This window comes from Ctenopharyngodon idella, chromosome 14, assembly GCF_019924925.1.
Source record: "Ctenopharyngodon idella isolate HZGC_01 chromosome 14, HZGC01, whole genome shotgun sequence".
Lineage (NCBI taxonomy): Eukaryota > Metazoa > Chordata > Actinopteri > Cypriniformes > Xenocyprididae > Ctenopharyngodon > Ctenopharyngodon idella.
The window spans coordinates 4,092,944-4,115,075 of record NC_067233.1 but is presented as its reverse complement, the minus strand read 5'-3'; the positions used below and the strand labels follow the sequence as shown (position 1 = coordinate 4,115,075).

Below are 22,132 nucleotides of genomic sequence, written 5' to 3'. Positions count from 1 at the left end.
CAACCAGGTAACTTATTTTTTAAAGGGTTAGTTCACCCAAAAATGAAAATTCAGTCATTAATTATTTACCCTCATGTCGTTCCACACCCGTAAGACCTTCGTTCATCTTCAGAATACAAATTAAGATATTTTTGATAAAATCTGATGGCTCAGTGAGGCCTGCATTGACAGCAAGATAATAAACACTTTCAGATGCCCAGAAAGCTACTAAAGATACATTTAAACCAGTTCATGTGACTACAGTGATTCAACCTTAATGTTATGAAGTGACAAGAATACTTTTTGTGCGCAAAACAAAACAATATTCAACAATATCTAGTGATGGGCGATTTCAAAACACTGCTTCATGAAGCTTTACGAATCTTTTGTTTCGAATCAGTGGTTCGGAGCGTGTATCAAACTGCCCCCCAGTCACGCGCCCCAGTGGTGAACCATTGAAATTTCGAAACGTTTCGAAACGCTTATGACGTAACGAAGCTTCGTTTACTGAAATCACGTGACCTTGGCAGTTTGATACACGCTCTGAACCACTGATTCAAAACAAAAGATTCGTAAAGCTTCGAAGCTTCATGAAGCAGTGTTTTGAAATCGCCCATCACTAGATATTGTTGAATAAAATTGTTATTTTGTTTTTTGGCACACAAAATGTATTCTCATCACTTCATACATTTGAATTACGAATGGACGAATGACGAATGGAAAAAGATAGATGTTGCAAAATGTCGCCAACTTGTTCATTCCATGCCTAGAAGACTTGGTGCTGTCATTAAAAATCATGGAGGCCATACAAAGTACTAGTAGTTTTTGTTGTGGGGTATTTTTGCATCACCCTAATTTGAGTAAAACTGAAAAATGTGTAATCTAAGTTATATTATTAACCTTACGTTCATGTTATAAGTTAAACAGATGTTATATTAAACTTAGTCTTGTCAACATCTTGGAAATTGTTTTTGTGTTCATTGACATATTGTTTAAAATGTTACTTTTACTCATTTACACTGAGCACTGTAGATAATGTTTATAACTTTGAACGATCGTTTATTAATGTTGCTGGAAGAACATGTGTTCATAATTTTGAGAGGACCTTGCCTAAACATAAAAGCAGTTTCCCATTCCCTGTTAGAAGGCTTATATGTCATAGGGTTCGTTCTCTGTCTAATACTCAGTTTGTGCCAAAACTTTTTGGAGAGCATGAATCAACAATATATTTCACAATGATGTGAAAGTGATTTCAGTTTACACAAGAGAGGATTTCAGACTGCTTCAGGTTGCACATTTCCATCTATAGGTGCAGATGATATATTAGCTATAGGCTTACATTAGTCCAGTCACAATAATTTCTGTTATTTATTGACTACTTGTTTCTGTGGGCTTAAGAGTTTAAATCAGAATCAGAAATGCGAAAGCAAACAAAAAAGTGCAATGAACTCACTGCAGGTTGTACCTTTGGCAACATTTTGATTTAAAGCAGCAATTACATTTTCAGTTTTAGTGGGTTTATTTTTTTATAGTGTTCAATGGCACTTCTTATAATAAAAAAGTTTGCAAAACAGTACAGAACTCTACTTTCCATTATGCCAATGACACTGCCAGTAACTTTCCACATGGACTGAAGCATGTTATTTACAGACGTTTATTTACATCTCAACCTATAAGGTTTCATGTCAAGGACTTGGCTAATGAGACCGTAACTAATCATTTAGATATAAATGAAACATTATTTTTAAGAGAATGTTTGTGGTTTGTGAAAAACATATTGGTTTTATGGTTTAATCAGATGTGAGTCATGGACACCACCACATTCCAGGCATTCCTCGATATATAGGAACTCAGCAGCCACGTGATAAAGATTAACACACTTTACCCAATTATATTACACAATATAATGAGAAATATGCCTGCAGCAAATTGTTTTAATCAGCTCATTATGGATGTTGGTGGACAGATCTATTTTCGTGTGTCTGTAACGCCCCCATATACTCCCCCCTCACCGATTTAAATGTGTGGATGAGGCTGAAGTTACCTTTGCTTTTATCGATCTGACGAACTGTTAAATGAAGCTTACGGATGTTTAGCGTCAACATTTAAACCGTATCAATGCCGACGCTTATGTGGAAATCTCCAGTGTAGATCCAGTCTGTTGTACAATGACAGTCTTTCATTTGGATGATTTTGTAGCAGGATGGATTGGAGGTGAGTTTTATAAAAAGTTTCGTATGTTTAACATTACAAACAAACCCCAGCCGTACATTTTCGCAGATTAATTGTGCGATTTAGCCTGTATTTATGCAGTTTTCTTGTTTTGTAGGCTAGTTAATGTATTATCCTCGCGTCTGCAAAATAGATTGGCAAGTTTCAATTAAACTACCACTTTAAACTGTTTTAATCGATATTATCTGCATTTCGAGAAAGTTTTTTTCTTGAAAATACCGCAAAAATGGGAAAATTGTCAATTTAAAGAGTCGAAAAACAAGTTTAACTGAAAAATGGCTAGAAGCCACGTGAGGGGCGTCTTTGCGTCTTTGTTTATGTTTATCAGTTAGCCTATGTGATGTAGGCTACATAAAATAATTCCAAGTCTATTTTTCACTGAATTTATGTCACATGTATATCAAAACCATTTCAGCAGCCTTAAGTGTTACAAAATCTTTGCCTCCAAACAAAGTATTTAACTATTTTTTCGCTGTCTTGTAAACAACATTGGTCTACATTTTCAGCCTTAAACGGGTTTTTGGTGTAAAGACAGGTTTTGGTTCTCCATTGAAAGAAAAAGTGTGTTGTAAAGCCCTAATGTGCATGCCCATCCACCATGAAATGTTCAAAACAATAACTTATTCATGAAAAACGGGCACTGTGTTCTGCAAGAAGAGCCTCCTACAAAGCTATGCAGTGCATCTATCATTATAATTTACTTTGTATACTTCAGTTGCAGCACTTTGAATGCATAGCCTACTTATTTTTGTTACAGGAGCATCCAGTGTGATTGTAGGACATCCACTTGACACAGTCAAGGTACCAAGTTTTGTCATGCGTTTTGTGCAAATGTAAGATTAGAAATGTATTTATTATACATTTATAAATTATGTATTTATATTCCCTTTCTAAAGGTTTTACACTCCAAGTGTTACTTCATAAGGCATTATTGTTCTTTTTTACCCATGGTGATGGCATAACATTTTGGTTAGTGTCAACCCAGGGAATAATGAAAAATTAATTTGTGCTTTTTTACAGACTCGTTTACAAGCTGGCAAAGGATACAAGAATACTCTCCACTGTGTTGTAACAATCTACAAAAAGGAAAATGTAAGACTTTATATCTTTATAAAGTTACTGAGAAGCATTTTTTTTTATTTTTTTTTTTATAAAAAACATTTCATAATTACTCCAAAAGGCCAGAGAACCTTGTATTTGTTGAGTCATTCCTGTTTTGCTGTACCTTCAGAGCTATACTTTTCCTCAGGCTTTTAAACTTTATTAAGTATCTTATTTACAGAATGAAAAGATGCATTACAGCATGGATTCAGATGAAAATAAAGATTTAAAGTTAGCCATTGTTCAGAGATTGAAGAGTTAACTTGGAGTTATGGTAATTTAGGTTTATTTAATTTAGAATATGTGTGTATTTTAGATCATTTAGATTAGTCATATATAGTTTTTTCATCCTTTGAAATGTTGTTAATGATGATGTCACTTCTTAGAGTATTATTGAAGACACAATAAATTAATTATTACAACAATAAAATAAACAATAATCCCAAAGAAAATAGTGGTTAAATCCTTATAACTGTAAGTAATAAGTAAAGTCATGAATTACAGTTAACATGCGTTACGTGATCAGATTACTTTTTTGATTTAGCGAGTAGTGTAATGCATTACAAGTAACATGCATTATGTAATCAGATTACTTTGATGTAGCGAGTAAAGTATTGAATTACAAGTAATGTGCATTACGTGATCAGATTACTTTTTTGATGTTACGAGTAAAGTAATGCATTACAAGTAACATGCATTACGTAACTGAAAAAAAATACATCCGAAGTATTTCCTAATAAATTGCCAGTTGTTCATGTAAAATATTGCAGAATCTTGGGATATGACAAAAATGGCAACACTCACTCCAACACAAGTAGTAAAATGATTAAAAAACACGCTATTTTTCTTAATTGTAAATAAATATGTATAATATATTAAGACTGACCAAGGCCACCATTCAAATTCACAAGGCACAGGACAAAATTTGTCTTCATAGTTGTCCCTGGGAGGGACTGCATATCAAAAATCACCCCATTTATGGTATGAATAGGCATTTCCTTTTCTTGGAAGGAAAAGTAGACATTCTATGACAAAGACATCTCTCTTTTGTGTTGTCTTAGGTTACAGGCTTTTTCAAAGGACTGTCCTTTCCACTGGCTAGCATCACCCTCTATAACTCTCTGGTGTTCGGCTTCTTCAGCAACACACAACGCCTCATTAGTAGATATCGTTATGGTGATGGTAGACACCCTTGCAGCATGCTTGACTTGACTGTAGCGAGCATGTTGACCGGTCTGGTTTCGGTGGGGGTGGGCGCCCCTGTTGACCTTGTCAAAATTAGACTGCAGATGCAAACCCAACCTGTTCTTGCAGGTAAGCTAGATTCTTGACATTTTAGCACCCTGGAGTCATGCATGGAGTAGGACTGAACATATTCATGTTAACCCTTTCATGCATGAATTATGATAACCATCGTCAGGATTTTTTTCCTATGTGTTTTTATTGCTCTTAGGGCATTTTTCATATGTCCACTTGAGTATACAGTACGCGTTTATGATTTTAACTGAAGAGATGCTGTATTAAACATAATACAGTAATAGATTAAACATAATACAGTAATAGCACAGTAATACTTTGTGTATTTAACAAACCAAGGAATAAAATCATGTGAAAACTATAACATTATATACAAAAAATATATAATACAGCTTCAATTATTTAAATGTAACTGGGTTTGTTCCCGTTCAACTACCAGACAGAGAAGAACTTCATACAAGTTGCTACTACTAGCAATCAGGTGTTTTCAAATCTCATCTGAAATGAGCAGTGTTGGGGGTAACGCATTACAAGTAACGTGCATTACGTGATCAGATTACTTTTTTAAGTAATGAGTGAAATAACGAATTACAAGTAACGTGCATTATGTGATCAGATTACTTTTTTGAGTAATAAGTAATGAATTACAAGTAACGTCCATTACGTGATCAGATTATGTTTTTGATGTAATAAGTAAAGTATTGAATTACAAGTAACGTGCATTATGTGATCAGATTACTTTTTTGAGTAATAAGTAATGAATTACAAGTAACGTCCATTACGTGATCAGATTATGTTTTTGATGTAATAAGTAAAGTATTGAATTACAAGTAACGTGCATTATGTGATCAGATTACTTTTTTAAGTAATAAGTAATGAATTACAAGTAACGTCCATTACGTGATCAGATTACGTTTTTGATGTAATGAGTAAAGTAATGAATTACAAGTAACGTGCATTATGTGATCAGATTACTTTTTTAAGTAATGAGTGAAATAACGAATTACAAGTAACGTGCATTATGTGATCAGATTACTTTTTTGAGTAATAAGTAATGAATTACAAGTAACGTCCATTACGTGATCAGATTACGTTTTTGATGTAATGAGTAAAGTATTGAATTACAAGTAACGTGCATTACATGATCAGATTACTTTGATGTAGCGAGTAATGTAATGCATTACAATTAACATGCATTACTTAATCAGATTACTTTTTGATGTAATGAGTAAAGTATTGAATTACAAGTAATGTGCTTTACGTGATCAGATTACTTTTTTGATGTTACGAGTAAAGTATTGAAGTACAAGTAAAATTTAACAAAGTTTTTTTGATGTAATGAGTAAAGTATTGAATTACAAGTAATGTGCTTTACGTGATCAGAGTACTTTTTTGATGTAGTGAGTACTGTAATGCATTATGTAACGTGCATTACATGATCAGATTACTTTTTTTGATGTTACGAGTAAAGTAACGCATTACAAGTAACATGCATTTCGTAATCAGATTACTTTTACTTTTACTTAAAACTGCAAACTACGATCTAATAACACAAATACACTTATTTACAGACAAAAAAGTATTTTCAAGAACAACAGCCACAGTAATAGTATGTGATGCATAATGTCCAATTTAATGGACAGATGATTAGTCAGAATTTTATCCCAATCTAAAATCAATACTTGGAAATTTAACTCCTTAGATGTTACTTTTTTCTTTTCTTTTTTTCTTTTTTTTTACCTCAAAGAGTCTCTTAGGATGGGTGGATATTCCAGAGAAACTTGGCTTTTCTGACTAGCCGTCGGCCATCTTGGGAAGAAACAAAAATTCCACATACAAAGGCTTGCCATTTGGTGGCAGTGTATAGGATGATCAACTAGTATTCACTGTAGTGGTTGATGTGCAACTATGCCATCAAAACCCATGCATAAGCAAGAAAATGGCTTTTTAATTAGCTGTCCACTGTAGTGACCTCTATGCGTGAAAGGGTTAAAGAAAAAAATTCCTATGTAATGATTACTGAAAGCTAATCATTTACAAGGAAATTAACAATTGTGGAAAAAAAAAATGTCTATAAAAAGACAAAAATACACACAGTATTGCTCATGTACTGTTTTGTGTGTTTTCAGAGAACTTTAACCTTGCTGGGAATGGGAGTGTCCCTCTTCGGTCAATGGGGATTCAGTCCCAGTTTATGTACAGAGGGCCACTGCACTGCATTAGTACTGTCCTGCAGAACGAGGGCATTCAAGGACTCTACCGTGGAGCGGGAGCCATGATATTGCGAGATGTACCTGGTTACACCCTGTACTTCATACCCTACACATTATTCTGTAACTGGCTGAATCCTGATGGCAATGGCACACCTCATCCCTGTTGCATATGGCTAGCAGGAGGTTTAGCAGGTAATTGAGACATGATATCTGTTCCAAAACCTAGTAGATGCTGTCTACTGCCTACACAGGCACCTGGCTTCTAACTAAAGTGGAACCTAATAAGTGACTGATTTAAAACACTCTCAAACACTGTAGATTTAAATAGAATTTGATATTAGCATGTTGTTAAGCTAACAACAATAGTCAATTTAAAATACTATGAACTATTGTTTTATGAATTATATTATTTCATGAATTATATCTATAATCAACATTTTCTTGTTTGGTCTGCCATCTTAGATGGGTGTTTTGAACTTGTTGCAATGCATTATAGGATTGCCTTCTCTGCAAAAGATACATGTAATGCTGCCTTGAAATGCGTGATTTCCCCCCCTAGGTTAGGTGTGTAGGGTAGGGTTAGGTATGCAATGTGTATGCAGTCAGCACTGTGATTGACACAACCAGTGAAGTCTTCAGAATCGGCTGCGGGGTGGAGTTTGGTTGTTTAAGGGGGAAAAAATAATGCCATTAAAATGTGGTCCAATAGCATCTTAGAAAGCATTATAATAAGGTAAAACTTTAAAATGCTCTCACAGTTAGTTCACTAGGTTTAAGAGAGCTATTCTTTTCTTGCCTGAATGTGACGCTTACCTACAGCGTTCCTTATTGGCATCAGTGGTTTCATGAAGAGCCTTTAAAATCCATGGAAACTTTCCATTGGAAATAAGGTTCTTCATCATGGAAAAAGTTTCTGTAAAAAAAAAAAAAAAAAAAAAAATGGATGACACCAAACTATTTCTCAGCAGTCAGATTAATAAGTGTACTGTTGGCTGAGGAGAGTCCGAGGGTGGATTGTTTTGAGATTTCTCATTGTATTTCCCATAAATTGTCCTCCTAAGTTTCTGGGAAGGGCCTGGTTTAACCTAAATATGACACTAGTGGGAGTCAAGCATTTTAAGGATACTCCACATGAGATTTCACTTATGCTGTTGTTCCACAGGATCCATCTCATGGGTCACCGCCACACCTGCTGACGTGGTGAAAAGCAGGTTGCAAGCAGATGCAATGCAGCAGAGGAAATACAAGGGCATTGTGCATTGCATCATGCAAAGTTACAAGACAGAGGGAATACATGTAAGTCGCTGAATGATGTTATACAATTCTATACAGCAAGGTTCAAAACAAAGTTTCAATGCAGCAGCTGCAGGACTAGTTACAATAGCTGCTAAACGGGTACAAAAGTAGAAGTAGGAACAAGTACACCTGTCAAACAATTTTGGTCAGGTAACCTACAAAATGTGCTTCATGTGGTCATCTAAATAAGAATGTATTATTTAAGTCAGCAAACTTTAAAGTGCCCCTATTATGCTTTTTCAAATATTACCTTTCATGCCGTGTACAATATAGCTGTTTGTGAATGTGAAAGCTCTTCAAAGATCAAAGTGCACGATAAATGAAAAGAGTAATTAAATAAAAAAGTTATTGTGATAAGAGTTATTGTCTCTTAAAAGAAAGAATCTTTGAACAAACCGTTTTCAGACTTGGATGCATGTAAAACTATTGTAGGACACCTCCAAAACAAAATTTGGAACCTTTAAAATAACATAATACACTTTTTAATATGAGTGAATCAACTTGACTATATTCAAATATGTACTATATTACACCAATAATTTATATACTGTATATTACACCAGCTGAAGTGATTTTAAGGGTCAGATCAGAGACATTAATAGAGAGCTTATAAAGGCCTGGTGTAAGTTAATTACTGTTAATGTTTAAACATGCTGATTCAGAGTTTTGTGAAATATGAATATAATACTAATGCTTTTTTTTTTTTTTTTCATTTTATTGTCAATGCAGGTTTTCTTTCGTGGGGCGACTGTGAATGCTATCAGGGGATTTCCAATGTGTGCAACCATGTTTCTTGGTTATGAGCTTTCTCTTCAGTTTTTCCGCAGTTTCTAACAGACTTAAGCTGAAACAAACTAATCCACATTATATGCTCCCGGAAATTATTTTAGAGCATTCGTGATTTTAATTGCATGTAGACTTACATGTGGCATTTGTTGATACAATGAAGAGTATCAGTGAAACTTTTAGGTGTTTCTTATATTAAGAAAATAGTGAAAAATAGGAACGTATTTTGAACATATTTGGTTTGCTCAGATATTTTAATATATGACTATGCATTATCTGCATGTGAATGATTTACTAATTTGTATTTTGCTCAAAAATACCTGTCCTGTATATGTACTTTAAAGTGGTCACTATCATGCATTATCTTCTAACAAATCATTAGCCTGGGCTTAAATGTTTTTATCTGCTTTTTTTCATGTGCCTTTAAGATTATCCGCTAATGCAATATGATCCAAATGGAAATAAATCAAATTATATAGTGAACCAGTAATAGAAAGTGTCTACTTGCTTGTTTGTATGAATCACTTGCAAACCAATACTGATGTATCTTACTTGACGTGTTTAAATAGGAATTTGATCTCAACGGTGGTACACTCTAAAAAATGCTGGGTTAAAAACAACCCAAGTTGGGTTGAAAATGGACAAACCCAGTGATTGGGTTGTTTTAACCCAGTGGTTGGGTTAAATGTTTGCCAAACTGCTGGGTAGTTTTATTTAACTCAACTATTGAATAAAAATGACTGTATTGCTTGCTTAAAATGAACCCAAAATATATTGGAAATTAACATTTATTAATAAGTTGAATTAATAAGAATTAAACAATAAACATTTATTAAATTGCTTATTAATAAATGATCACCTTTTGATTATTATTGTTGCCTCTAGTAATTATGTGTCTGATTTTTAATTTCCAACCTATTTAGGGTTCATTTTAAGCCAGACATATAGTCATTTTTAAACAATAGTTGTGTTAAATAAAACCACCCAGCACATTGGGCAAACATTTAACCAAACCGCTGGATTAAAACAACCAAATCCCAATCAACTTGGGATGTTTTTAACCCAGAATTTTTTAGAGTGTAGCCTATATCACAAAATGCTTGTTTGAAAACTTTGTCACCTATTGTTGAGTTCATGTCCTTGAAAACAATTTTAATACATCATATCCTTTTTTACTCAACCTCCACTATCCTCTTATCTAATTGTTATGCACTCTAAAATCTTGGGTTATATTTTTCTACCCAAGTCCTGGGTTGAGCCTTGGGTCATTTTTTGGGTTATTTTTCCAGTGTTTGGTTAGCTTTTGTGTTACCCAGCTCCTGGGTCAGAAATAATAACCCAGTGTTTGGTTAGTTTTTGTTTTACCCAGATCCTGGGTCAGACATAACAACCCAGGGGTTATTTATCACGGGTTTTCTGTGACCTCTTCAGGAGAGAGCAGTGCAGCTCCGTCAAATTGGTGCATGTCTTCGGTAAAATACAGGTTTGTGTACGTTTTATTTTATCTAAAAATTTGTTATTGTTCTGTATATCGTTTCATTTTATGCAAAGCAACATACAGGGGCGCGATGTGAGTCACCTAAACGAGTGTCCCGTCGGTCTTTTCGCATGATGGAAACGCCTAAATAAAATGTTATGATTTTATTAAAAAAAGATACAGAATATAAATACTTAGGATGTTAAAATATGTTCTCAGAATTGTACACTGATTATTTATGGACAGGTTATGGAGTCAGTCATTAGCATTTTTCGGCTACGAGTGAAACGCAGGCGGCGGCCTGAAGTTAGCAGTTCCCCCGCCAAACGCGAGCCATCTCCGGCACGAGATCCAGCGCCGTTACGGTAGAAACAGGGCAACATAAACTGGTCGATTACTCTTGAATTACTTATAAATGTTTCATTTTTACTTATACTATTTGTTAAATGAGCTTAAATGTTGGCAATATGTATTAAAAACAATATAAAATATGCTATACTATAAAATATAATCGAAAATAAAGGAATTATCATGCAAACCAGTGGTTGAGTATTTAAAAAAAAAAGTTTAGAGGATTTAGATTAATCCGTAAACATTAATTCATGTCTGAAGTAAAAAAAAAAACTAAGCTAGTATTATAGTAATCAACCCATTATGCTGGGTTAAATAAACAACCCAATTTGCTGGGTAAAACTGACCCAACACGTGTTCTATCCTGTATTTACCCAGCCCTAAATAATATAAATAAATAAAAATATATAAATTGTCCTTATAATAATTTGTATTGTTGCTTCTGATTCACTAGGTGGCGCTGTTTCATTATTTCAGAAAAGTCAGTAGTTGCATGAAAAAACATGTTTCCACCAGATGGTGACACTGAAGCAATAAACCTTTTCTGATAAGCATTGCTGAGGGGTCATCAGTATGTCTGAATAATTACAAGCCTTATTCAAAAACTAAATGATTTCCACTGAAAATAAGCTGCAATGTGTATGGCACTGCAGGGAAAATATTCTCATTTACATAGCTACAGGTAATAGCAGTCAATTGATTATTTATAAAACATTTTGACCTAAATAATGTTTCAGTCACATTTAAACAGCTTGTTTTAAACATGACCTAACCTTTTTTTTTTTTTTTTTTTTTTAGCACAGCCTCAGATTTCTCGTATAGCAGTCTCCTTTTGTGTACAGCCAGTGGAGTGATAGATGAGGTTTAAGTGAAAACAGCTGAGGACACAGGCAGCGTCCAAAGCGCCAGCCTGCATTGTGTCAACCTCACTGCAGCTGAATGGCCTCTGCCAAACTCCACCTCCACTGAAAACCAATGCTGCCTTTCCCTAGAAGCCACAAGCAAAACAGCATAAGTCCAAGTCAATTAAGGCATAAAGATGCTGCCAAAAACCCTTTTAGTAGTGCTCCAGTAATTATATGCTATAGACTGCATTAATAATCCTCAAATGACATTCTGATTGTATATTATGTCTGTTTTAAATCCATCCATGTTCATCAAATGCATCATTGTTTGGCTTTAGTTGTGTACATACTAAAGTTTAATGTACCAAAAAAGTAATTCTTAAGTGTTACTATTCTGAGAATTAAAAAAAAAAAAGCAAAAACAGATGGAATAATGATAACAGCAGCAATTAAAAATAGCTCTAGACAGACAGCAACTTATGTTTTGAAATATTTCTATCTTCAGATTAAGTGATGACTCAGATGTGGGGGCTCCATATGCAGCAGAGATTTGATCTATTATTGTTTATCTTATTAACTTATTTGCCTGCATGAATATTGACAACTTCACATGTCACTGAATTCCGGACTGCGTGAAACAGCCTAATGATGATGGATGACCTGCTCATCACAATCAGCTGCATAATACCTATTCTTTTTCCAGGCTTCAGTACAAAGAGGTGATGTGTGTGTGCTTGAGACATCAGACCATCATGTCATAAAAAATAGCATTTTCTATTGTGACTGATATATATATAGTGAGCACACAAAGTCCAGCTCCAAAGCAATACGTTGCATGTTACTAACAGGTTCCCTGGTGAGATATGCTGCTTGTGGTTGTTTGGGCTGTTCATGCACTTCATGAATAATGTGTTATTGCCCATTTGTTGTTGAGTGAAAAGAGATGTGCATGCCAGATAAGCCTGTAGCAACATATAACTGCTATCCTCATTTGCATTTTGCTTTATTATTATTATTATTGTAGTTATAGGAATAATAATAATAGCTTATTATAATATAATTATTATTATTGCAACACTCCAACAACCAGCCAGTGTTGTTGAGGGCCGAATGCACAGCAGACATTAAAGGGTTAATTCTCCCAAAACTGAAGATTATCCTCTAATTTACTCATCCTCAAGCCATCCTAGGTGTATATGACTTTCTTCTTTCAGACAAACACAATCAGAGTTATATATATATATATATATAAAAATCCTAGGTTTGTAATGGCATTGAATAGTGCCAGAGTTTTTGAAGCTCCAAAAAGTGCATCCATCCATCCATCCATCATAAAAGTAATCCATGCTCCAGGGGGTTAATAAATGCGTTCTGAAGCAAAGCGATGGGTTTTTGTAAGAAGAATATCCATATTTAAAACTTTATTAACTATGTAATCACTATTAGAAGTCTAAAACAAGAAGTTTCAAAGAAAAATGTCGGAAGAGGTCACCCTTCCGTTGAAACTCGACTCTCTCGTGAACACACGTACGGCCGTTGCCGGAAGCCAGTGATTATAGTTAATAAATTTTTAAATATAGATATTTTTCTTACAAAAACCCATCGCTTTGCTTCAGAATGCATTTATTAACCCCCTGGAGCCGTATGGATTACTTTTATGATGGATGGATGCACTTTTTGGAGCTTCAAGAACTCGTGCATAAACCTTATTCAGAGCTGCGCCATAACAAGTATGAAAGTGAGGCTGTGAGGGATAGACATACATTAAGTGGGTTGTACTGTTATTTAATGTGGTTTGGATTGTTCTGCTGATGAAACACTGCAAAATAAACTTGCCAAGACATTTGAGTAGAAAAAAGAGTCCAGACAACATGAGCTGTGGAAAATTATAAATGATCTAGGAGCTTTATACAGCTTTTTACAGTGGATGCCATTGAAAACACTGTAAGTTTCTCCCTCACAGCCTTAATCTGTCCAAAATAAGACATGGAATTTTTCTCTTAATCCATTTTCTCTGCAGATATTTAAAGACATCATAAGAGCCTGCCTAATTAAATTGGCAGTGAAATTTTACACAGTCTCAAACAACACTTGGGAGTACCTTACAAAACTCATTATTAGTGTTATCCTTGATAATTGTGTTAAATGGGTAATAATTTGTTTTAGCAGTCATTATCTTTTTATCAGCGCAGTATGAGCCTCCCACATTTTGGAACTGAGTCTGGAAAACGTGAACATGTAAAAAATTACAAATGCAGTTCCATTAATATCTATCTATCTATCTATCTATCTATCTATCTATCTAATCACTTATTATACTTCCATACACTCAATACTGACTTTACATTTGCATGTTTAAAGTAATTACTGATCAATTTCCTGTTCAGTACATTAATTCCATTTTTTTCTTCTGTCTCTCGCATGTACTGTGACACATTTGACCTTGTAAGGAATTCAGCCTTCAGTATGGATTTTATCTCTGAAGGGTCCCCAATGGCTCACTCATTGACATATTGGGATTATGATTTCATTGTGGCTCCCATTACAGCTACCTAAACTTCATTGTTCTCTTGTTCCAGACGTGATGTCATAAAACCAAATGGAGCAGATCTCTGAAATCAGACCCCATATGGCTGGTACAAGTTCTGCATTGTTTGAACTGATTGCGTTGCTCTGTGTAGCCTGAGCACCTGTCAGTAATATTTGTTCAGGTCTATGTACAGGAGGTAATGAGGGATCAGTAATCACTGTACACAGCACTTTTACAACAAGATCCTGCTGACCTTCAGAAAGGAAAAACACCAAAGTCTAAAATAGCTGAATGCACATAATGCCACGTTGCTGACAGATAGTGTCACTGAACATTATGAATGTGTATTGTTTATATTCAACACCATTTCAGCACCTTTATTTGTGAGGCTGTGCGTGTCTGCACAGTGAGGGAGCATGTGTTATCTATAGGACTATATCAGAGGTTTTGAAAAATCTTTGTAAAATATCACAAAGAATGAAAATTACAGTTTGTTTCATTCAGGTAATTATTGTAAAACAGTAAAAAAAAAAAAAAAAAAGGTTGCTTAAACTGCTAAGACTAGTCTTACAAGTTAGTCATCAAATTTTTGTCTTTAAAGTCCCTGTGAACCAGAAGATGCAACCGGCTTTAAGTCAATATTGTGACGTATTTCCAAGTGAAACAAAATATTGAATAGAGGGCGGGGTTTACTTTAGCGCACCACCTCTCCATCCCTCGCTCATAGCAGACTGACGGTTGGAGGGAAGTGGTTAAGGATATTCAACCTAAGCCGTCAAACTGACGTCATCAGAGAAAGAACGTCATTCCAGAGCGGAATTTTCAGATTTTGATTAAAGATTAAAGTAATCTGATTATAATACGTTACATTTAATGCATTACTTTATTCGTTACATCAAAGTAATCTGATTGTGTATAATACATGTTACATTTAATGCGTTACTTTACTTGTTACATCAAAAAGTAATCTGATTACATAATGCATGTTACTTGTAATGCGTTACTTCTAACATCAAAAATGTACTGCATGTTACTTGTAATTCGTTGCTTTTTACATCAAAAAAGTAATCTGATTACATAATACATGTTACTTGTAATGCGTTACTTGTAACATCAAAAATGTACTGCATGTTACTTCTAATTCGTTGCTTGTTACATCAAAAAAGTAATCTGATTACATAATACATGTTACATTTAATGTGTTACTTTATTCATTACATCAAAAAGTAATCTGATTACATAATACATGTTACATTAAATGCGTTACTTTATTCATTACATCAAAAAGTAATCTGATTACATAATACATGTTACATTTAATGCGTTACTTTATTCATTACATCAAAAAGTAATCTGATTACATAATACATGTTACATTAAATGCGTTACTTTATTCATTACATCAAAAAGTAATCTGATTACATAATGCATGTTACTTGTAATGCGTTACTTGTAACATCAAAAATGTACTGCATGTTACTTCTAATTCGTTGCTTGTTACATCAAAAAAGTAATCTGATTACATAATACATGTTACATTTAATGCGTTACTTTATTCATTACATCAAAAAGTAATCTGATTACATAATGCATGTTACTTGTAATGCGTTACTTGTAACATCAAAAATGTACTGCATGTTACTTCTAATTCGTTGCTTGTTACATCAAAAAAGTAATCTGATTACATAATACATGTTACATTTAATGCGTTACTTTATTCATTACATCAAAAAGTAATCTGATTACATAATGCATTATACTTGTAATGCGTTACTTGTAACATCAAAAATGTACTGCATGTTACTTCTAATTCGTTGCTTGTTACATCAAAAAAGTAATCTGATTACATAATACATGTTACATTTAATGCGTTACTTTATTCATTACATCAAAAAGTAATCTTATTACATAATTCATGTTACTTGTAATGCGTTACTTGTAACATCAAAAACGTACTGCATGTTACTTGTAATTCGTTGCTTGTTACATCAAAAAAGTAAACTGATTACATAAGACATGTTACTTGTAATGCATTACTCCCAACACTGCTCATTTCAGATGAGATTGAAAACACCTGATCGCTAGTTTTTCCACTGTCTGAAAACGTCAATAAATCAATGTAGATTTCTATTTGAGGTTTTCTTAGAAAGGAGAGCTACAGTATGTGTCTATTTTGAACATAATCAGAATTATCAGCTAATATGGGTAAATGGAAGTACTCTGGTAGACTGGACGGAGCACGAGCGTTTTCACATGATTTTATATCATTTTATTAATTGGTTTGTTAAATACAACACAGTATTACTGTGTTATTACTACATTATGTTTAATACAGCATCGCTTCAGTTAAAAACATATATGCATACTGTCCACTCAAGTGGACATCTTAAAATCTCTTTGAGAAATGTGTAAAAAAAAAAAAAAAAGTACAGATCTTGTTTTTCATGTCCTAAGAGCAATGAAAACACATTGGGAAAAAATCCTGACTGAGGTTGCCATAATTCATGCATGAAAGGGTTAACCTGTCTCGAACAACACAAACTGTCATTTGGCGCAGTTAGCTTCAAAATGACATTTTAAACAAAACACTAAAGTTTAATTTGTTATCTACATCTATAATTAAACGATAATGGCAGTAGTGCTCTGTGCGAAAGCGGCGTACTGTTGCTATGACTACCTCTTCAGGCGAACGCGACGCGTCTTTTCGGCGATGCGCTCTGACTAACTTCTAAATCTAACTTTGGTGTTTATTGAAAGGTTTGAAAACCCGGTTGAAACGTATGTACGCTTGTTTTAAAGAACTATATGTGCACCGCACCTTTTGTTTGTACTTTTTCTTTTTAAACCTCCTCATAATGCTGTAGGATCAGTTGTTGATGGCAGAGGGTGGAAGAGGGGCGGGTGGCGGCAGAGGGAGAATCTGACAAGAGAGAGAGGGAGGGGGCGATTCGATACGGAGCAGCACACATCAGACGCTGAATTCAAAGCAGTCAGGACCACAGAGCCGCCACCTCGCTCTCTCACATCGCGGAGGTTTGTAAATGTTCGCTCATCGCATGCTCTCTTTTCTCCATCCATTTGATCAGACTCGGCGCGCTGTTGCCGTTGAATGCTGCATGTTGCTGGTGCTGAACGCTGCCATGGTGCAAACTCGGCGATGGAGAGGGTTGGGCACGCAGGGTAAGGCGTGATCTGCCAGTTTCAGCTCCATGTTTGTAAGAAAAGGGCAAGTGAAATGTGAGTTGTCAGTTGTTTTGAGATGCCTTGTGTGTTTTCAGGTAAGCGGTAGAGACAGAAGCGCGCGCGACGCGCATGATGAGAGATAGAGAGAGATGATGACAATATGCGCAGGTGCAGCAGTTGATGAATCTGTCAGCTGATGGACTGCATGATTGCATTGTATATCGGTGGAAGGCAAGGCCGAAAACAATTGAATAAGATGATTCTACTGTTGATCTTCTCTCGTATAGTGAGATTGAGCTTCAGAGATCTGAGAAACCAGTATCTGAGACTACAACTGCCTTGAGCTCCAGTACAGTATGTAGCATAGCCTGGTATTTATAGGACAGCTCCTTCCCTATATATGCTCTTACTGTCCATTGTATTGGTTCATTATGTAATTCTTCAAACATGAATATTTAAAGGGTTAGTTCTCCCAAAAAATGAAATTTCTGTCATTAATTACTCACCCTCATGTCGTTACAAACCATCTTCGGAACACAAATTATGATATTTTTGATGAAATCCGAGAGTTTTTTTTTAAAATCTCCCATAGAAAGAAACAAAATTACCACATTCAAGGTCCAGAAATGTAGTAAAAAACATTGTTAAAATAGTCAGCGTGACTACAATGGTTCAAACTTAATGTTATGAAGCGACGAGAATACTTTTTGTGAGCAAAAACAAAACAAAAATACTGACTTTATTCAATACTGAGCCGTTGTTTGGATGTAAACACGGAAGTGCTGGACATAAATAGTGTAGGAGAATGACGGGAGAGACAAATTTATTGAATAATGTCGTTATTTTTGTTTTGTTTTTACGCACAAAAAGTATTCTCGTCGCTTCATAACATTAAGGTTGAACCAGTGTAGTCACGTTGACTATTTTAACAATGTTTTTAATACTTTTTTAATACCTTGAATGTGTTAATTTCGTTGCTTTCTATTGAGGATTATTGTGGATTTCATCAAAAATATCTTAATTTGTGTTCTGAAGAAGGAACGAAGGTCTTACAGGTTTGGAACGACATGAGAGTGAGTACTTAATGACAGAAATTTCATTTTTGGGTGAATTAACCCTTTAAAACATCTAAACTGTCCTTCTCTAAATGAAACAGAATGAAAATGTAGGTAAGAGTTTATAATCTGATTATGGTTTATAAGTAACATGAGCTTTTCAGAGCCAAAATAAACAGACTGCATATTTATTACTGTTCTGACAAACACATGTGAGACCCCTATGTCACAAATGTAAAAATTATAATAGCAATTGTGAATTTAACCTCTTATATTCATCTTCAAATTCTGGTTCTTTGAACCATGAGACTGATATTGACATAAATTAGGCATGCATCTTTTTCATTAATATGAATTTAAACAGTGTTGTTTATAGTAGTGGGGTTCATTTGTACAATAAAAATCTGATTAAAATTGCTGTGAGTTTATCTTATCATGTGCACATTAAATAATTTATTTATGTTCATATCTGGGGTTGCTGAGACCCCAAACATAAGTACTGCAATAAAGTTTATAATCAGTTCTCATAAGATAAAATGAAAAACCTGATACTTCAGTGTTACAGTAATTATGTTTTGAGCTATTCAAATGGCTTTTGCATGCAGCGCCACTTCCTACACGCGTGAGACTCAAGCTTTCAAAAGAATTCCCCCTGATTGGACGCCGCAAATGCACATTACTATTTCTTACTTTTGGCCCCCGGGAAGAACGGGAATTAAGCCTAACCCTTGACCATTATTCATGTGCTGTGAGAGTGAAAAGAAGAGATAAAAGGAGCAAAAGAGAGAATGCATGAAATGGATGTATAGTAGCGGAACAGATAAGATCATGTTATTTCTGCTTCAGAAAAACGTGTAGAAACTTGATTTAGATTGGCTGTGCTGCTTGATGTTTAATACTGGACGTTCATACTGTCATGCAAGTGTAAAAGTACAGTGGTGTATGCACCATTTTCCTTGATGTGTGATTATTCTGGATAATATTTAACTGATCTTTATGCATAAGATTTTTGCTTTAGATTTGGCTGAATTAAAAGCCAAGAATTTTCACTTAAAGTGTTTCATTTTTGTGCCACTAGCGTCATTGAATGGAGTCAGAGAACTGGTCTGCCTTCCATTAGCCAGTTTTGAAAGTATTTTAACACTAATAAGGGAGGAATTCATACAAGCATAAAGTTGATTCATGACTCTTTAAGTCAGTCATATGGACACCTCTGTCTTCCAGCATGAGTGGAGGGAGCGTCTCAGAGAGGTGTTGTTTGTGACAGGTGTGGAGTGGCGGTTTTGAAGCCTCCGCTGTGTGTTTGGTGCTGAGAGTCGTCAGGAGAGGTCTAGCTGCAGGGGAGAAATCAAGTGCTGAATTATTTATAGCTGTGTCCAACCGCCATCAAATTGCATTGTGAGGCTTTATGATCATATTCCTTATTGCAGGCTATGGTTCTGTTGTCACCATTGAAATGCTCTAAATTTCTCAGAATTCTGATAAAACAGCTGCTGAGCAACAACCAATAGGTGTGGAGTGACAGGTTACCAGAAGCTTTTGTCTCTTTTGTGATTATTGATACAATGGTTTATGAAATTTGAAAGATTATTTTTACTTCGGATAATCCCTTAATTAGCGCAACTGTTTTTTGCATGCGATAAACACAATGGATAAAACCAACAAAAATGCTGACGGAAATCTAATGCTTCCTAAAAGAATAAACCTTGGACTGCATCTGGTCTGATTGGACGATTTTGTGAACTAGATGTATGTGTCACCGTGTCAAGCTGTGGAAAGATGTTGGAGAGGTTGATTATAATTGAAAAGACCTTTAATCTGGCTAAATGGTCTGAAGATAATGCTCTTTGGATGAAATGCTTGCAGCAAGTATTTCAACTGAAAGCTTATCTCTCTCCCCCAGATTTCTATACTCCCTCTGCATGGTTAGCCACTTGGCAGACACATACAAACACCGAACACACTTCAGACTCAAGGAAGAGGCCTGAGTTAGCTGAAATGGACAAGCTATGGGTCAACAGCAGTGTTGTACTTTTAAAAATAATGCATTACAATATTGCGTTGTCATTACTCCCTAAAAAAGTAACTAATTGTGTTACTTATTATGGAAAGTAATGTTACATACTTCTTTCATCTGGGCTGGGTTTGCTTGTTTTTTTGTTTTTTTTTATTAAAATAATTTTTTTGGCAAATGCAGAAGCCCTTTCACACCAAAAATGAAGCCTCAGGCTGACGAAAATGAAAATTCACGTCTGTACAGTAGAGGGCGCAGCTCAAAACAAACCTTCAGCTGTGCTGCCATTCTGGGGTGCGTTTACCAAAAGCATCGTTAACCAATTATGGTTGCAAATTCAATGATTTGGCTTTTCCCGAAACCATAGTTCCGGTGAACATTCACAAATAGCATCGCAAACATAGATGAAACTACAGCTCAGCAAGATGCATCTTGTTAAATGACGTGGATTAAAATAGATAATGCTCTTGGGCACAATATACAGTATGTTCTCTATCTTTCATTCTTTTTGAATATACATTTTAACTAGGGGTGGGACGGTTCAGATTTCTCACGGTTCGGTTTGTATCACGGTATCAAGATGGGCATGTTGACATAATTTTTGTGAATTTGTCCGTTTAGGTGCAAGACTTGAAACAGAATTTGCGGGAGAGTATTTGCGCGCTGTGACGCGGCTCTCCATGTATGCACTTCGGATGAGTACATGCAAATCTCCTCACAGCACACGCGAGTTCTCTTTCGCGTCTTACGGTTGAATGTTTAAATTGGCAAGGTTTAAATGAGTTTCGTTTAAACACAGATATCAATGTGAGCTGTTCAGGTCTCACCTGCGCTCGCGCGCTATCAACACCCGGGTGATGACGGGGTAAATGACTGGTCATAGAGCTTTCAGCACGTCATTGAACATGTGTTTACATGTTTACATTTTATATCTATCCACTGAAACATACATTAGCCGAATCCGTCTGTTTTGCACGTTGTTTTCAACAACCAAACCAACCAAACGGTTCGATTTTTTACAGCGAACCATCCCATCCCTAATTTTAACCTATATATTTTAGTGTGTCAACAATCAGCTCCATTTTTGAAGTGTGCACATAGGCATAAATGCGCAAGGGAACTGTGGAGTATGACGTTTGAGGGAATGCCATGTTTGTTATAGCAGCATTCTCGGAGATCTCGAATAGATTGATAAGCTGAAGTTATTACTCCTCCAACTGCGAGTGATGTCAATAATGACAGTTCTATATTGTTGAACCAATATGGTGAGGTGCGACCATGTTACTACGGTTTCGGGAAACAGTCGTGACTAGTTGGTTAGTTGGTCATTTTTGCATATTAGTATGGATGAATTGGATCATCGAAAGTCAGCAGCAAAGACATTGCTTAATAAAGTGAGATTAAATACATAAAGTATATTTGTGTTATTAAAGGGTTAGTTCACCCAAAAATGAAAATAATGTCATTAATTACTCACCCTCATGTCATTCCACACCCGTAAGACCTTTGTTCATCTTCAAAACACAAATTAAGATATTTTTGATTAAATCCGATGGCTCAGTGAGGCCTACATTGACAGCAATGGTACTTCCTCTCTCAAGATCCATAAAGGTACTAAAAACATATTTAAATCAGTTCATGTGAGTTCAGTGGTTCTATCTTAATATTATAAAGCGATGAGAATATTTTTTGTGCGCCAAAATAACGACTTTTTAACAATATCTAGTGATGGCCGATTTCATAACACTGCTTCTTGAAGCTTCAGAGCTTTACGAATCAAATCAGTGGATCGGAGCACCAAAGTCACATGATT

At 35.2% G+C, this 22,132-nt stretch overlaps 2 protein-coding genes across 3 annotated transcripts in view; both read left to right on the top strand.

The window, feature by feature from the left end:
• The first annotated feature begins 1,996 nt into the window (after window positions 1-1,996).
• Window positions 1,997-9,360, top strand: slc25a48 (solute carrier family 25 member 48). The gene is made up of 7 exons (XM_051860684.1): window positions 1,997-2,193; window positions 2,969-3,012; window positions 3,232-3,303; window positions 4,374-4,626; window positions 6,699-6,974; window positions 7,945-8,078; window positions 8,808-9,360. Exons 1-7 carry the CDS (start codon window positions 2,148-2,150, stop codon window positions 8,910-8,912), a joined length of 930 nt encoding a protein of 309 aa, XP_051716644.1. The 5' UTR covers window positions 1,997-2,147; the 3' UTR covers window positions 8,913-9,360.
• A 7,575-nt stretch (window positions 9,361-16,935) lies between these two features.
• The window catches only part of cplx2b (complexin 2b), a 31,639-nt gene continuing 26,442 nt past the window's right edge, over window positions 16,936-22,132 (top strand). Inside the window, exon 1 of one of the 2 annotated variants that reach the window (XM_051860519.1) lies at window positions 16,936-17,100. The gene's annotated coding sequence lies outside the window, so the exon portion shown is untranslated. The other variant, XM_051860523.1, reaches the window with a different exon arrangement.

What these genes read in the sequence shown, in the direction of transcription:
- slc25a48 (XM_051860684.1), top strand. Translation starts at nt 2,148, where the DNA reads ATGACAGTCTTTCATTTGGATGATTTTGTAGCAGGATGGATTGGAG. An exon ending in TGTAGCAGGATGGATTGGAG is followed by an intron (nt 2,194 to 2,968) that starts GTGAGTTTTATA and finishes TTTTTGTTACAG; the next exon opens with GAGCATCCAGTGTGATTGTA. An exon ending in ACAAGACAGAGGGAATACAT is followed by an intron (nt 8,079 to 8,807) that starts GTAAGTCGCTGA and finishes TTGTCAATGCAG; the next exon opens with GTTTTCTTTCGTGGGGCGAC.